This window comes from Armigeres subalbatus, chromosome 2 (assembly GCF_024139115.2).
Source record: "Armigeres subalbatus isolate Guangzhou_Male chromosome 2, GZ_Asu_2, whole genome shotgun sequence".
Taxonomy (NCBI): domain Eukaryota; kingdom Metazoa; phylum Arthropoda; class Insecta; order Diptera; family Culicidae; genus Armigeres; species Armigeres subalbatus.
Window position 1 is genome coordinate 363,057,674 of NC_085140.1, and position 18,344 is coordinate 363,076,017.

The 18,344-nt window shown below is 36.7% G+C and overlaps 1 protein-coding gene across 2 annotated transcripts in view; it reads right to left on the bottom strand.

Moving 5' to 3' along the window:
* Positions 1-18,344, bottom strand: part of LOC134213013 (uncharacterized) — a 46,470-nt gene that overhangs the window by 13,322 nt on the left and 14,804 nt on the right. For both annotated transcript variants that reach the window (XR_009979386.1, XM_062691459.1), the window contains exon 2: positions 4,270-4,724. Coding sequence is in view for 1 of the 2 variants with exons in the window: in XM_062691459.1 (XP_062547443.1) it covers positions 4,270-4,413 (144 nt within the window). In the remaining variant the exon portion in view is untranslated. The remainder of the gene's footprint in view (positions 1-4,269; positions 4,725-18,344) is intronic.

Below are 18,344 nucleotides of genomic sequence, written 5' to 3' on the forward strand. Positions count from 1 at the left end.
TAGTAATTTAAATCATGCGATACTCGCTCAAATTATCGATATTAAAAGTGTTTTTCTTGTGACATATTCGAAGCCTCACAGTACATTCTGTTTCAAAACGTGTTCACTAGATTGGCTAAAAAAATTGATTTGTTTCATGTTTGATTCTGTCTCATGTTCTGTGTGTCCTCCGAAAATTGAAGCTGATCAAGCCATTTCAAATTAGTATGAAAATTAATATGGGGAAATGATTTTTTTCCTATACTGATTATAGCGCTCCCCTGTTAAGCTATGGCTAGAAGAGAACCCTCATAGCTGAAACGAATATCTTGCGCTGAGAATCATCGATTTCTCTTCTTCAGAGATTTCTTTTTATTAATGTTGCGAACCCAAGCAACCAAAAGTTCAGATTGTACTTAGGAACAACCGAACCAATTCAAGGCAAAATTTTCAAAACGACTTATCTGCTTTTGTAAACAAAGATTTAAACGACGATTTGACGAATCTGATACCTCACCCACGCAAACCAACACCATCAATAGGTAGGGGAAGGATTCCGCTACCTGTTGATGGTGTTGGTTTGCGTGGAAGAGCTATCAGATTCGTCAAATCGTCGTTTGAATCTTTGTTTACAAAAGCAGATAAGTCGTTTTGAAAATTTTGTCTTGAATTGGTTCACTTTTGGTTCACATTGAGTTCCAAGCACCTTAACGGAACTTCAAAGTTCACCATACAAAAAATTAATTACTTAAAATGCGAGCTGATTAAGCCAAAACATCCCCTCTTATCCGAATATTTGATTGCTTGGGAATTGCGGTAGTTTACCTGAATTTTTTATTATTTGGTGTGATAAAGGTGACACCATCTTGCACCCGAATCAACAATCACGGTTGTATTAACGCATTTGCCCAAAAGTACACGCGGCGCTCCCCACAGGAAACGACGCACCGCGCTTTTTGCTGCCCGTATACTCGATTCTTATGGGGAGATAACATTGCGGCGTTTCCTAAGGTGCGGTTGTTCCTTTCGAATGTGAAACGCTGCGTGGAATCTTGTGCAAATGCGCTTTTGGAAACATTACAACAGCCGCGAGGTGTATCGTATTGACAGCACCCTACAATAGCTTTTGAGACAATGGAGTTATTCACAAAATACAAAATCGATTACGAGAAATCGATCAATACAGTTACGCCCCAATGATTCTCAGCGCGAGATGTTTACTCAAGAGCCTTCACTCAACGAAGATCACATCTTGATTAGTCGTTTCCATAATAAGTAATCGATTTATGCCGCAATTTTTTTAGAGTTAATCGAGTAGCTTTGCAATACTGTTTTTAACTATGTGGCTTCATTTTTTCGACAGAGCTTTATAAAGAAGAGCCATAATATAGGGTATCCCAGTGAGTATAAGCACGGTTTAAAAATAATATTGATTTTGAAAAAAAAATGGTTGTTTTGCTTTTATGACCTTTACTGTTTTACTACAGTTCAGCGTTACTTATTCGAGATCCATTTAATCGTACATCAAGGAGTAGAATTTTTAGCAGATGGTGCCCGTTAGTTTCAGCACAGACTGTTTGTCTGTTAGGCTACTTTTTTAATCCTTTTTCAAAAGTTGAGATGAAGTCCGCTGCCTTAGTATGTTTTCACAAAACTTAAATTCCTAGTAATAATTAATAATTCAAAAATGTGATTGATATCCCAAAATCAGTTAACATCAAATTTGAAAAATAGGAAAATTATAACAAAATATTTTAGTATAGGGGTAGTAGGGGCAATATGAACATACGGGGCAATATGAGCCACCCTCATTTTGAGCTTATTGACAAGTTTTATCATGTAAAAGTTATATGATCTTTAAAAGGATGCTACACATATGCATCAACGTGAAAACCGCATTAAAATTCAATTCAAACATGAAAATACACTTGAAAATGTAAATTTTCGCTGCATAGGCAAAATTATTATAAGATTTGAAGTTTATAAATAAGGTTTTGACACAAAATTGATTAAAATACAGGTAAAAAATACACCACAATCAAAAGATATATTAAAATTGAGTATTGTACACACATGTTTGTTTTGATACAAATCTGAATTTATCATAAAACTTTTTTTTTTCCCAAAACCAGTCTCTATGGGGCAATATGGGCATACCTGTACAGAGCAAGATATTTATCAGGCCTTAAAATACGAACAAGTTCGAATTTCAGTAGTCAAATACAAGAATATTATCATATATGTAAGATTCATTACGGAAAAATTACAACAGCGCATTACTGCGATTGAAACAGAAAAAATAACCATTGGCCAGTTGAAATGTGGCTGTTCAAACGGTGAAGAGTGGCAAATCGGTTCAGTCCGCTGTTGTGCGGTTTTTTAATTTTATTTGGTATGGAATACTCACAACTGTTGTAAGAATATCATATTCTTCCATATTACGATACTCGCCTAAATAAACGTTTTGGATGGGTGACCCATACTGCCCCAAATGGTGGCTCATATTGCCCCGTATAGTCGGGAACACACATTGAAATCAATACATTTTCAAAAGTGCATTCCAACAATTTTCAAACGCATTTTTCGTCATTCATCGACGTTATATGAAAGGTAACATTCTCTAGTATAAGTCAACTACATTTGAACGATGTTTTTGAGCTTTTCAGCGCTTTTCGGAACGATTTCCTTAGGTGGCCCATATTGCCCCGATCACCCCTATTCATTTTCCGGGAAATTCGGGAAACTTGTGTGCTACACTCTGAAAAATCTTCACGTCATGTTTACCTGAAAACAAATGTGGTTCTCATCCACCACACTTTTCACGTAAGAGTGACCTGAATGGCATGTAACCTGAACAAAACTTAGCTTCGATGAGTTACGTGATTTATCAGGTGAATCTGACTGGATTTTTCAGTACTAATGATGTGAAGTTTGAAAGTAGTTACGTGTTTGATCAGGTGAACCTTACGTGATTGCTACGTACTGGTTACGTGAACTTTTAGTGAAAGCTACATGATATCAGGTATGCTTTGAAATATATTACAAAATTGTTTTTTTTTTTAATGAATGCAAAATAAGTTAGTAACTGCCAGCAGCCGTAAATGGGAAACCTCTTCGAGTTGCTGATGCGCTTGATGCGTTGAAATGCATTTGATGCAAAATGATGTCTTTAATATTAGACCAGGAATGCTGTCATTCGACAATTGCACTTCGGAGTTATCGCTAAACACTGTTGGAGAACAAATCAACGAATGTCGAATGAAATTTATCAGATTTGGACAGCAATGTTGAAACTAGATTCTTTCACAAACATTGCTGCTATTTCCGATGTTGTACCAATCAAAAGGTAGTCCATCCTTGGACGTTGAAATCTGAAATAAATTGTTTATGCAAACGCTACCGAAAAACTGTAGTTCTAGACTTAATGTAGCTTAAACTTCTTCCAAATCACTTTTCTACGAATCTTCTACATTTCATGCGACTTCCGTTGATATTTTTTCCAAGGAGGGAACTGAAGGTTCGGAAAATTCTCGCCTAGTTGCACCTAAAATATCCTTTACCTCTGCGAAGCCTAACTATGTTTAGGTTATGTATCATTCATTCTTACGTGATTGTCAAGTCACTTCCACGTGAAAAGTATGGTGGATGATAACCACGTTTGTTTTCAGGTAAATCTGACGTGAAGATTGTTTACAATGCTGGTTTTCCGTAAATGCCGAAGCTGCAATCACACTAACACAATCTCACATAAGTTGTTTACGAATACATACAAACATATTCACCAAGATTTTTAGTAAAAGTTACGTGAATTTCAGGTGAACATTACCAACGTCACGTAACAATCGTCGTTTGTTCAAGACAGTTCAGTTACGTGATTTTTCACGTGAATATGACGTGATGATTATTTAGAGTGTAGCTTCATGATATACGAATGCAAAAAAATGGTAATTTGGCTTAGAAAACCCACAGTTAATAACAATGGGAGTGCTAAATGAAGACTTAGCTGCAAGGCGGTGATGTCCCAGTGGGATATGTAATGCCGATAAGAAATAATTTCTAAATTTTTAATATTCCAACAAACAGCAGTCGTCAGTCAATTTTTGTGGGTGTGAACTACCATTGTACGACTTTTCCTTTCGGTAAACAAAAAAACTGGAGATTTTCAGGTAATTTTCTTTAATGAGTGGTAGGTAGAATTGATTTTAATAATTATAACGTTCAACATTAGACAAGGTAATGGATCTACAAATAGTATCACAAGTATAAATGGGCATAGTCAGTTTCACTTACCTGCAAGTTTCGCAGTTGTTCGTGCGTTTGGGAAACGATATTCTTTATCGAATCATTCTGCTGACCAGCCGGACCAAACAGTATGAACAGCAAGCTGGTTCCTATCACCGCAAAAAGTAGCAACAGGAAATGTTTCGTTCTCATGGCGTTGATGGGTGTCAACAATACTTTCAGCTTAGAATCTAGGTAAAGCTTGAGATTAAAACGCGTCCGCTATTTGCGCTTAGAGGCTAAACAGTGTTAGTAGTAGTTGTTTGGAGTGTTGCTTTCTGCAAGCCGTTTTTCGTATCGATGGAGCAGAAAGATGTCCGTTTCCTCGGTGCGAGTGGTAGGGAATGTAGCGTTTTCACCTTATCACCCGTTGAACTCGCGAACAACGATCAAGAACAAGCAGACTAAAGCGGTACCAGCTCGAGATCGGTTCGGAACAAACTGCGATCGAAGGTGACTAATATCTAGAAAGATAAGAAAAACAGACAGCGTATGTCTATTAATATTGTTGATTAGCGTTCGCTACAATTCATATCACGTTGTGCAAGCGTTAGGAGCCAAGGGTTAGTCAAATGAGCAGGGGAAATGACTGAAAGGTCTTATTGGTGTCGATAAAAACTTCTCCCATAACAAGCATTTTACAGGGGTAGATCTCATGGTGCGGATAATGACATGTAGATATATCGTTCAGTTCAGATCAGCGTCTTTACAGTAATGTTCTCGACGAAAGTTTTATAGTAAGGCTTTCGGCTGGTAGGGTAGAGAACCATTTGGGCAGTACCCCATATTCCCGTCTACAACGGTCATTACTCGATCGCATTACAACCGAATTACTTGTTTTTTAGTACATGGTTAGTTTCTGTCGATATCTAGTGATGTACAAAACATCAAGCCATTTGGTTGCTTCATGTTTTAATTTTTTAAGAGGAACTGCACACTATGAGGAAAAAAAAGATAATGAATCTCAAAACAAGAACCATACAGTTTAAACATGATCTATTTTTATTATATTACTAGCAGACCCGACAAACTTCGTTTCGCCTAAAATTGATTAATTCTCTTATTAGTTCTCGAGTTATGCAGAAATTTTGTATGGGTGCCCCCCTTTCCAGAAAAGGAGGGGTTTCGATTTCGAACCACCACAGAAACATATCTTTCCTTCCAAATCCTCCACATGCCAAATTTGGTTACATTTGCTTGATTAATTCTCGAGTTTTGAAGAAATTTGTGTTTCATTTGTATGGGGGCCCCCATTTTCAAAAGTGGGAGGGGTCTCGAACAATTTTAAGAACCTTCCCCGGCCCAAAAACCTCTGCACACAAACTTTCATGCCGATCGGTTCAGTAGTTAGTCAGACAGGGTCAGACAGACAGAAATTCATTTTTATGTAGTCGCCTCTCCACATCTCGATATTGAAGGGACCATCGAGATAGGGAGAGATCGAGGAATGGAAGGATTTTTTTAAATGTTTTATTAGAGTGATTGGAAGGAAAATTGAAATGGGTACTAGATCCAAAAAAGCTCGTTGCTATGAAAAACGACAACAAAACAAATGTCGTTGCCTGTTTTTGATGTGTTTGTTATTGTCTAAAGATGTACATATCTGCCTCTTTCAATATCTATACTGCCCTTCTACTCATAGTTGTCCCATGTTAGTTTTTGTGGATGTTGACTTTTTACCATAGAACAATAATTACTAGTTTATTTCACTTCTCTTATGGTTTTATCATCATCACTTTTCAAAATGGCTACCGCACACCGATATTTAAACTTCACAAAATGACGGCGTCACTCTAGTACTGTACTTCCCGTACTTCCTCGATGGCGGCCATCTTGCTTACACCATTACACTATGGTCCAGGATACAGATTTACGCGGAAAGATGCATTTTACTCCAAAACTATATTTTTTAGAAAAAAATGTTGATCTACAAAATTGTTCGAAATAGTAAGGCCATCATTATGGTTCTACCGAAAAATAGGGTGGGCCATCATTTAAAAAAAAAAATAGAAAATATTTTTTTTATTTCTCGGAATATTGACATGTTATGTTCTACAAAGTTGTAGCGTAGCTTATTCCAATCAATTTCGCAAAAAAAATAATTTTCTGTAGCTCTTGGCTGATTTAGAGTAATTTTACCTAATTGGATTAGGGTGTACCTCAAAAAACAGTATTTTTGATCTACTTTTTTTGTTTTAGATTTCTCGAAAAAGTCGTGTTCATGTGACTTTTAGAGCTCAAAAAAATGCAACTTTTGAAGGGTAATTATGCTCAATATCTTTTACCGATGAAAAGGTATAATCGTTTTTCTATCAAAATTATATTTTTTTCATAAGTTGATATCTCCGGTTAGCGCAGACCAAAAAAATATATTTACACGGCATTTGAAAGAGAAATTAATATTATTTATTATGTCAAAAATTGGAGATATGTTATTTTTTTATCTGAAGTTTTATCAATTTTACTAAAATTTTGCTAAAATCATGTTTTTTCAAATAAATTATTATAACTCGACAACGGAAGAAGATACAGACGATATTCTTATAGCAAAACACGCGTTTTGAAAAGCCCCAAAAGTATTCAGAACATGACATTCGTGAAAAATGAAAAATAAAAAATCTACAGCTTTACAACTTTTTATAAATTTTATCATTATCATCGTATTGCAAGATTTACGAGAAAAGATGCATTTTCGGTCTGAAGCATACAAAGTTGTTCTACAAAGTTGTTCTGGATACTTGGGCCCTTATTATAGAGTTACCGAAAAATAGGGTGAGCCATTTTATAAAAATGTGAAATTTTTATTTTTTTTTGTTTTGCGGAATATTGACATAAAATGTTCTACAAAATTGTAGCGCAGTTTTTTCCAACCAACTTTGCTATATAAATTTTTTATGTAGCTCTTAAGCTCACTTGTTTAGAGTAGTTTTACTTACCAGGATTAGGGTGTCCCTTAAAAAACAATATTTATGATCTGCTCATTTCATTTTTTATTTTTCACGTATGTCACCTTCTAAAAACTTTTAGGGCTTTTTAAAACGCGTGTTTTTCTATAAGAATATCGTCTGTATTTTCTTCCGTTGTCGAGTTATATCAATTTATTTGAAAAAAACATGATTTTAGTAAAATTGGTTAAACTTGAGATAAAAAAATAACATATCCCCAATTTTTTGACATAATAAAGAATATTAATTTCTCTTTCAGAAGCCGTGTGAATATATTGTTTTAGTCTGCCCTAACCGGAGATATCAACTTATAAAAAAAAAAATTTTGACAGAAAAACGATAATAACTTTTTATTGAAAAAAGATATTGACCATATTTACCCTTAAAAAGTTGCATTTTTTTGAGCTCTAAAAGTCACCTGAAGACAACTTTTTCAAGAAATCTAAAATAAAAAAAGTAGATAAAAAAATACTGTTTTTTTTTAGGTACACCCTAATCTAATTAGGTAAAATTGCTCTAAATCAACCAACTCAAGAGCTACAGAAAAAGTTTTTTTTAGCAAAATTGATTGGAATAAGCTGCGCTACAACTTTGTAGAACATAACATGTCAATATTCTGAGAAATGAAAAAAAAATTCTAATTTTTTTTATATGATGGGTCACCCTATTTTTTGGTTGAACCATAATGATGGCCTTACTATTTCGAACAATTTTGTAGAGCAACATGTTTTTCTAAAAAATATAGTTTTGGCGTATAATTCATCTTTCCGCGTAAATCTGTATCCTGGACCATATGCATTATCGTTTGAATTTTCCGACTTTTTCGGAATACACAGGACGACGAAGGTTCTTCGTAACTTAGTAGGGAAAGCACCTGTCTAGCATACTTAGGTCGCGGATTCAAACCCCACCGAAGGAAATGATTACTTCCAATACATTTTTCGAACTAAATCTTTCACATGTTGTGAAATTTCAATAAGCTAGTTTTCAAACATAGTAATTAATTTCCAATCCGAGTGGTCAATAGCCGGAAAATAGGCAATGAACTTTGATTGAACCCTTCTTCCACTGATGGCGACGTCGATTCCATCGGATAGACTGTTTTCTAGGACAAGCCGTATACTCTGCAATTCTCAAAGTAGTTTGGATCCCATTACGATGTAAGATGTAATGTGAATTTTGAAAAAGCGAAATAAGAATACACTGGATTTTGTTTTTACGCGATTTACATTTTCTCAATTTTCCACTCATCCTAAATGTTTAACGTATATTAATTATCATGTGATTTTTCTTTGATTTATTCTGGATTTTTTGAAACATGTTGCGAAGAGTTTGGTGGCAAATTGAAGTCACACGATCAAAAATACGAGCGAAAAAAAATCATGTAAAAACAAAATCCTGTGTACATTAAACTGTTGTTAACCGATTTTATCACCTCCTGGTTAAATTCGGGGTGATAAAAAAGGAAAAGTGTCACAATATTTTCTATTTTTATATGTGTTTCTCAATTATAAATTAGTTTATGCCTTGGAAAGGCAAACTGCGTGAACCAAAAGCTTAGCTTAGCTTAGCTTAGACTGACTGTACATATCAATGGTTGCTACTCCGTGATTGATCAGAACTGGTGCAAATTGCACTACGATTCAAATGAATAGTGGTTGGGGTTTACCATCTATTCTCGAAGTGCACGTTTCAGCAGCTTTCAAATGTTGATCAATAACGGCGCCGGCCAAGTCCTTACAGTCAGTTGGGGAAGGGAGGGAATGTTAGTGTGTGGTTATTGTTGCTACTAGAGACCGAGAATACCTCTGCATCTCCACAATTACCACGGGAAGGAAGTTGTGTTAGTTGGGGTAATCAGTAACATAGATCGGGATTCACCATGGAAAGTGATGTGACTATGCAACTTCTATACTACAGTATTAGCATTTCCTTGATTTGTTCAATTGTTTATCCTTCGCGAGAATAAACAATTAATCGCTCAAAATGAGCGATTGTTCATTTGAATTTCGGATGAGGCACCCGCGGCATCATTTCTTCAACGCAAGGAAAGTAAAAAAGAAACGGGATTTAAATTTAAAATAAAGTAATAATCACGGCTGTTCAACCAAATTGATAGTAATCGAAAAGCTAATTATGTTATCTCTATTTAACGTTAAATAAGAATGTTCAGCCAGACATATTTTGTTAATTTACGTTTATTTTACATGTCGTTTATTTTGCATTACTTTCGCGCATGTGTTTGTCGCTTGCCGTGACCAGTATACCGTAATCAGGATCTCACTGGTATTAATCCTGATGTGCCGGTTGGCACTCGTGTTGGGCTTGTGCGCTTTGAGCGGCACACGGACGCTTTTCAGTCAATATAAAGTCGTACATAGTGCAATACAAGATGCTAAATTGGAGACGATATTGGTACACGATATACATACATGTTGTATGGAGAAGCACCTATATCGCCTCCACTTCAACAGCCTACACGACACCATATACTTTCATGTGTTGACTGGGTTTGATAGGGCCTGCCTATATAGACACATGCAGCTTTTTGCAGAGGTTCAACAGAGCCCACTGTCAAACCCCACCACATCCTAGGCAGGCCCCCTAACTCGCAGTGACCATGGGGAGGGGTCGTCAAGCCCTTGGACATAGTCCCTGCTGCCCCTTACAAACTGCGTGAACCAAAAGGCTTACAAAACCCTTGACAGGAAATCTAAAATCATTCATAATAAACCATAGGCGGTGAAAGATATTTCATGAAAATCATTGTCGTTTGCGGTGTTACTACCGAGACGGATAAGAGCAACTAAAATTTTCAAATTGTTTTGTGGTGACAAAATAGAGTTACAAACATGATAAAATCGGTAGTAGACAACTCGGGTAAAAACTGTATTTTTTTAATTTATCGGATATCGATCCGATATCCGATATTTTCAAACCCGATATATCACCGATACCGATACAACACCAGATGAATATCGCCGATATCGATAAACCTCCATTGCACACAGCCCTAGTCCGAAGCACTTTCTTCCCCTGCAAGAATATCCACAAGGCCACATGAAAATCACCTAATCAAAAACGGAAAACCATATTGGCCACGTTCTAATCGACGGTAAATTCTTCTCCGACATCACGAACGTACGCACTTACCGCAGTGCGAATATTGAATCCGGCCACTACCTCGTTGCAGTATGTCTGCGCTCAAAACTCCCGACGGTGTACAACACGCCTCGGAGATAACGTGCCCACACATCATCTATTTATCGACTTCAAAGCCGCATATGATATGATCGATCAGGACCAGCTATGGCAGCTAATCCACGAGAACGGATTTCCGGATAACATGATACACTGAAGAGCTGAGCAGAATGGATACGTTTGCGTACGTTTTGACAGTTTTCCCATGGTAAAACTGTCAAAACGCACGCAAACGTATCCATCCATTCTGCTCAGCTCTTGAGGATACTGGTCGTAGGATTTTCATACGACCAAACTTATGAGAATGTTTCATAAGAATTGAACTATGAAAATGTTAAGATCATATTTCGGTCAAATCTATCTTTTTATTTAAAATCCAACAAGACGATCCCTTGAAGCGTCGATAGGCGTGTGGTGTGAACACACGCCTCCTAATCACGACGTCCATGGTTCGAATGAATGCGGAGCAATTTAAAGCGAATAAATTCCAAAGGTCCTTTATTGGATTTTCATAACCATTACGTTTATTTAACATTGAATGATTAGGGTAGATGTACCAGTCGTAGCTATAGCACCAGTTGTCGCATTATTCACTAAGTGGCACATTATTTCACCACAAAACGTTTTCTGATCAGTGAACCATATTCATATGACACGATAACACCTTTAATCTCCTCCAAATCAAACAAACCACAATTGTAAAAAAATGAGTTTGCTTTTTTTTGTCGTCCTTTGAACCAGTTGTCGCCCTAGTGGCCCCATTATGGCAAATCCCAAAAGAAAACAATGGGATTTGTCGTAATATGAACCAAAATTAAGAATAGTGCCACAACTGGTACATGCGTTCCTATTATGGATTAAGCAATTTTGGGTACTAGCACGAATTTTAATGCCGTTGGTGTGCCAATGAAATAGCCCTCAATATTTTGAGGGCTATTTCATTGGCACACCAAAAAGATGGTTTGGATTTTGCAAAGGGCGAAAAGTAAACAATGGCAGTGTACTTTGAGTAGCTGCAATCTTTCGGGAATGACAGTCCGAAGAAGTATTTAGGGGAGAAGTTTGTCGAAGAAAATAATCAGAGCATTCGATCATTCCAGACTAAATTACAGCTTCCGTTTAAACTTACCCCGCATTTCAACTTTATTCAACAGGTACACCGGGGCGTAGGGTTTCTTATCCCATTCCCGGCCTAACATGCATGCGACTGCATTATTTAATTGATATTTATGACAGGAAGCAACTTTTCCTAAATTTCGTGTGCCGTGCAATACTGTAATGGGGTTCACTTCTGCTTAAAAATGGTTTTTATTGGTAAACATCGTTTGAAAAAGCTTTTATTTGATTTAAATTAACAAGGTCCAGCACTAATTTCAGTCATAGCGATTTCATTTCCGGCCCACTTCCAAACCGGTTCCCGGCCTAAGCAAAATTTCGCTCAATCTCTCAACACCTTACTCTCATTCTCTCTCGGGATGGTAGAAAATGCGACGTAAACAAAAATAAGCAGGTTCAACGCCGAAATGATGCCAGATGGTATTATTTATAATAATGTTTATTTGGTTAAAAAGATATATTCACTCATCCAAATTACTTCCAAACGCTTAAAAACTATATTTTTGTCACTTTTTGAAATCGAGAGAATTACAAATAACATGATACGGTCAACTAATTAGATAGTTTTCCTATGAACGTTGAAGGATTTTGTTCATACTAAAAAAGACTCCTGGCCTTCTGGCAGCACGGTGCGGCTAGAAGTTCTTAGGCCGAGGTGAATTTTTGTTCGGTTTGAGGATACATTTTTAAATGTATTCTAATATGTTTATATTAGTTCTAATGAAACAAACAAATAGAAAAGATTAAAGTGCGTGAGTTTAGAATTATTGTGTGGTGATTAACAGCTTCCAGCAATGATTGTATCGAGAACTGTGACGATTTTCAGGTAGGTGTTTATATGAAAATACCGTTTTGTAAAAATGGAAAGATTCACTCCGGCTCAGTGGTGTAGCAATGGAGAGTGATTGTTCGGAATGCACATTTTTATTTTCTATAATTGGACCAATTAGGAGTGAAATAAATGGTTGAAAAATATTGAGTATTGTGCGAAATAAATGGGAGACTTTTTTAAAATTATCAACCATAAACCTACGGCTTCCAAAAAGTGTAAATCCTTAGTTTTCTGTGCAGTGAGCCGGGAATCGGGTCCATAGGCCCAAATAGTGATTTACCCTACCTGTTGAATTAATCTTAAAATTAAATTGAAGAAAATAAAAAAACTCGCGATATTCACGACAATATTTGAACGAAACGCGATTTTTGCGACTGAAATGGTAAATCCGCGACAAATCCGCAAAATTCGCGAAATCCGCTACTGTTGTAACAGCCCTGTACCAGCACAGAGTCGTCTCAGTGTCTCCTTTTTTCGCGTGACTAACCAAGAAAAGAGGCTACAAGGTAGAACAAATTCTAAGAGTAGGAACAGCAAAGTATGTACCCGTCAAAAAAATAACTAATTCAATGAAGTTCGTGCTGAAACGTATTACAATATGCCGCACACTGCACTGCGGATTGTAATTAACCGCGAGAGTCGGTCGGCCGTTGTGGCGTCGTCGCGGTGTGGTTGAATCGACATCCTCGAACGGTGCGGCCGGCAACAAACTACCTATAAGGTGAAACGGTAAGGCGGTAAGGAAACCGAAAAAGTGGCATCTGGTGGTATTCTGATTTGGTGTCGTAGAAATTTTTCAACAGGTTGCACTAGCCAGCCACGCCCGAGTCGGTTATGCTATTTAGCGTCATTCGCCTTTTGAACCAATTAACAGAGCTAAACGAACCGTAGCATTCTATTTCGAGAGTGGGAGTAAACATTTTGTTATAATTGCAATTGCTCAGAGAAGATAACGTATACAAAGCTTTTATCACAGGTAATCTAAATATTCGTAACAAGCAATAAGAGTCTATTCCTATCACTAAAATGAAGATGAATAAACATTTGAAATGACGTTAGAGCTCAATGCCAGAGGATAGTTGAAACGGAAAGAAGTTTGAAAATAAGTTAACTGCTAATTCGGGTACATTCATTGTCCATTAATGTTTCAATCGTAAAATTTTCTTTCAAAAATTCATAGAGTAAACACCCGATAATTGTGGTGGATGTTATTTTAGTTGCGGCGATATGGTTTTAACATGAATGGCGGATAACTCTCCAAACGATTCAACAATGCCGTGTCTTCTGTAAACAATCGTTACCAATACTTCCCGCAGCGTTGAAAGTTGAAGTTTGAATTGAACACGACTTTGCATTTGGTGACTCTTTTCAAACAGGTGAATGGATTTGCCTTAAACGATACTGTCAAAACAAGTTTACTAATATAAAAATGAAAGAATAAAATGTAATTTTACATAAATTAGATAACTTTTACAAACCAAAGTGTGTTATACAAATTATTCCCTAGACAAAACGATCATTGAAATAATTTTATTACAATACTTCTCAATCTTCAACAGTTGACTCAGCTTTTGTCAGTTTTCAATGAATCAATCAACTCAGCAATTTAAATTTTTATCATTTCAGAAGATTGCGTAAAGAGATAAGGACTTTGTATGCACACAAGGGTAACAATTTCGTAATCTAACAGAAGTTGATTAAAATGAAAAAAAAATACAAAAAACGAAGTGAAAAACTCCCTAAAGTGTATATTATATTATGTCATCAGCTCTTCGTACTGATTACAATTCGTATCAAATGTCAGCTAGTCGCCGCGATTCTATCGTTGGGTCGCTGCAGACAACGTGCCACTTACGTTTCCATACCAAAGGCGACATAATCGCAGTTTCCAAGCGATAGAATCGCGTCGTGTGTGTTTGGGGGACCTCGGGGGAACTATGCTTCTCAAAACCTGGTAGCTGTCTTCAATTATGGATTTGTCGCTATTTGTGTCTGCTGTCACTAAATCAAATTCTCATAGAAACAGATGTTTTAATTTTGGTAATTAACGATTTCGCATTCATTACCATTTCAGGGTTGTTACGAAGATCCTGAAATATTTTCCGCACCAATTCCGCGCCATTTCCTCGCGGCATAAAATCCATTCCGTGAGAATCTGAACTAAATTCTGGTCAAATATTCCCCTTTTTTTATCACAATTTTTCTGAATGTTTTTTTCTTCAATTACGAATTGTGGGATTCACTTGGTTTTTGGAATTTACGCGGTACGTTTATTTTTATTCATTTAAATTCGTATCCAGAAAGATTTTTTTAAATAAATATTTAATTATTTGAATTATTTCCCATATTTCGTTGAATGCAAACCAGAATCCTGAGTTTAAAGCGGAAATCCCTTCGCAAAGTTCTGAGGAAGATTTTCGGGGATGTAATGCCAATAAGAAGAAAGGTGTATGTTTTCCATCTAAAACTAAATCCTCGCGAAGTCTTAACACTAGAGCAAGCGCGCTGTGGTATTTTGTACAACACATGTGAATTTTCTGCTGCCATTTTTTACCTAAGTCAAATATCGACATTAAACCAACGTCTCCGGTCATTTTTGGGGTGACGACGGGACAATTTGCTGAAGCAACCTCCGGGAATCCGATTACATGGAGTAATAGTTGAAAGTTTTCACCACCATGTTTGGTCAAATACCTCGAAATTTGTAAGATTTACAAAACTGATGTCGTCTACAATGTCGTTCAAGTAGTCAGAACCATCATGATAGAGGTAAGTTTAGTTTGGTATTCGCTCGCTTGGCGGCTCTAGTTTATGATGAATTACTTTTTAGGTGGCTAACCGCTGGGCGGCGTTAGTGTATAAGGAATTATTTTTTAGGGGAGATATCTCGGAATCTGTTGGATTTAGAAAGTTATCGTCTTCCACAAAGGTGTGTTAATATACAATGTTGTAAGTTGTAAGGTGAGATATCTTGCTATCTGTGAGATTTAGGAAGGCGTCGTCTTCTACAAGGTTGGAAGCAGGACTAGTTTGGAATTCATTCGCTTGGTGGCGCTAGTAAATTAGGAATTGCTTGTTACGTGAGATATATCGAAATCTGTTAGATTCAGAAAATTAGCGTCTTCTACAAAGCTGTTTGGTTGGTAAAATCCAATATGGAAGCAGGTTTATTTTGAATTCCATTTCGCTTGGTGGTGCTAGTGTAGAGGAATTACTATTCAAGCTAAATAGATCGCAATCTGTAGAATTTAGAAAGCTGCCATCTTCAAAAAAGTTATTCGGATGATATAAATCCATATTGAAGCAGAATTATTTTGGAATTCAACCACTTGGCGTGCCAGTGTATAAGAAATTACTTGTTCAGGTTTTAAAAGCCAATATGGAAACAGGTTTAGTTAGGAATTCAACCGCTTGGCCTTGATAGTGTGTGAGAAATCACTTGTTCGAATAAATATCTCGAATCTGTGGCATTTAGAAAGCTCTCGTCTTCAATAAAGATGTTCGGGTGGTAAAAGCAAATATAGAGACAGTATTGATTGGGAATTCAGCCGCTTGGCAGTGCTAGTGTATGAGGAATTACTGTTAGGTTTGATATCTTGCAATCGATGCTGGGTAATTAGGCCGAATGGTCACTAGGCCGAATGAAAAGTAAGAAGTGAAAAGTGAGAAGTGATCATTGAGAGGTGTAAAGTTAGAAGTGATAAGCGATTAGTGAAAAGTGAGAAGAGAGAAGGAAGAAGGAGGATGGAGGAATGAAGAAAGAAGAAGGAAGTAGGAAAAAGGAAGAAGGAATAACGAAGAAAAAAGAGAATGGAAGAAGGAAAAATGAAAAAAGTAGACGGAAGAAGGAAGCAGGTAGAAGGAGGAGGAAAGAATAATGAAAGAAGAAGGAAGGAAGAGGAAGAAAGTAGAAGGGAGACGAAAGAAGTAGAAAGTAAAAAGAAAGAAAGAAGGAAGAAAAAGAAGGAAGAAAGAAAAATAAATAAGGAAGAAGTAAGAGAGGAGAAGAAAGAAGGAAAAAGTAAAAAGAAAGAAGAAGGAATAAGAAGGAAGAATAAATAAGGAAAAAGAAAGTAGAAATAAGGAAATAGGAACCAGTAAGAAGGAAGAACAAAGAAGAAAAAAGAAAGAAGGAAGAAGGAGGAATAAAGTAGGGATAAGAAAGAAGGAAGAAAGAAGGAAAAAAGAAGAACGAAGAAGGAAGGAGGAAGAATGAAGAAAGAAGAAAGAATGAAGAAAGAAGAAAGAATTAAAAAGGAAGAAATAAGAAAAACCCAGATTAATCCACCTAACGGTGATGGCGCCTTTCTCGCGCAAAAAGGTAATAAATGTAGCCTTTACGCTTACACCTCGATGATGTACAAGAAAGGCAAAACAGTTACACCGTCTAATGTTATGATAGAAAATTTACACTACTAGACGACAGATGGCGCTGCCAAAAGTTTCTCGAATTTCCTTTGTTCGGACAATTTCATAGTACTATGAAACTGAACGAAGAGCATACTTACGCCTAAATGCGTGCAACACGAGCATCTTTATAGTGCGATGAAACTCTTAATGGGAAGCCACGGATAAAATATTCATAGATGCAAGGCATTTTTCATAACACATTATTGTTCTATGTGACTATGTCTCATCACTATTTTAATATTATCTATTTTTTGCAATTTGCAATTATTATGAAATTCAATAGTGATCAACAGCGTTTTAGTCTCTGTCGGATGCAACTTGTTGCAAGAAAATCGGTTAAGAGTTTCTATGTGAAAATTTGGCTAATGTTTTTTATGGCATTTTGTGCACACACACACACACACACACACACACACACACACACACACGGACAGACAGACATTTGTTCAGCTCATCGAGCTGAGTCGAATGGTATATAACACTATGGGTCTCCGGGACTTCTATCAAAAGTTCGAATTTGGAGTGAAATGATAGCCTTTCGGTACAACTTAGTTGTACGAGAAAGGCAAAAATACGAGAAAGGCAAAAAGGAATAAGGAAGAAAGAAGAAGGGATAAGGAAGAAGAAGAAACATGAAAAAAAGAAGAAGAAAGATGGAAGAAGGAAGAGGAGAGAAGGAAAAAGGAAAATAGAAGAAAGGAAGAAGGAAGAAAGAAGAAGGGCGAAGGAGCAAGGGAGAAATAAAAAGGCAGAACACACTTCTCATTTCTTATTTCTCACTTATCACTTACTTTTCATTAAGCCTTATGACCGTTCGGTCTAATGACCACCATTAGGCCTAATGAAGATGCAATCAGTGAGATTTAGGAAGATACCGGCTTCTACAAAATTGCTAAACTTATTAGATTAGGTGTCTCGCAATATTTGTTACATTTCCTAAAAATTTTCTTCCCAAAATTCCTAAAGATTTTATTGTTTCAAATATTGAGATACATTTCCCAATAATATATATTCCATAGAAACAAGCACTATCCAGCGGTTCAATTGAGTAAAAGTTTGATGCTGCACTGTACTGCCTATGGTCGAATATTTGTAACAATCGTCAATAATAGGCATGGACCCGTAACGCTGGGTAGACACCTTTACGTAATGTGTTACGGGGTAAGATCTACAACGGTTACATTGCCAGCTACAGGCAAATCCTGACCCAACGAATATCTTCCTCATTATCCAACCCCGTGGTACTTATGATGGTGTCGCTAAGTCGGTGGCCTCTCGTTAAGTAAGTACCACGTCAACACTTCCTTCCTCTCCCTAGTTACGGTGAAGCCAGGAGTAGTAACCCTCATGCTTTTGTTATTTTTGTCTGAGACTGGAATGAAGGACCACCCCCTTCTTGATTTCTGAGCGGATTCTAGGTAAGGATCTCAAAAGTAAAACATGAGTATCACTAGTGTCCAATCTACGAATTAAATGTAATCTACAATAATAGGCATGCTTTTGTAAACAAAGATTCAAACGTCGATTTGACGAATCTGAAAGCATTATCACGCAAACCAAAACCATCAACAGGTAAAAGA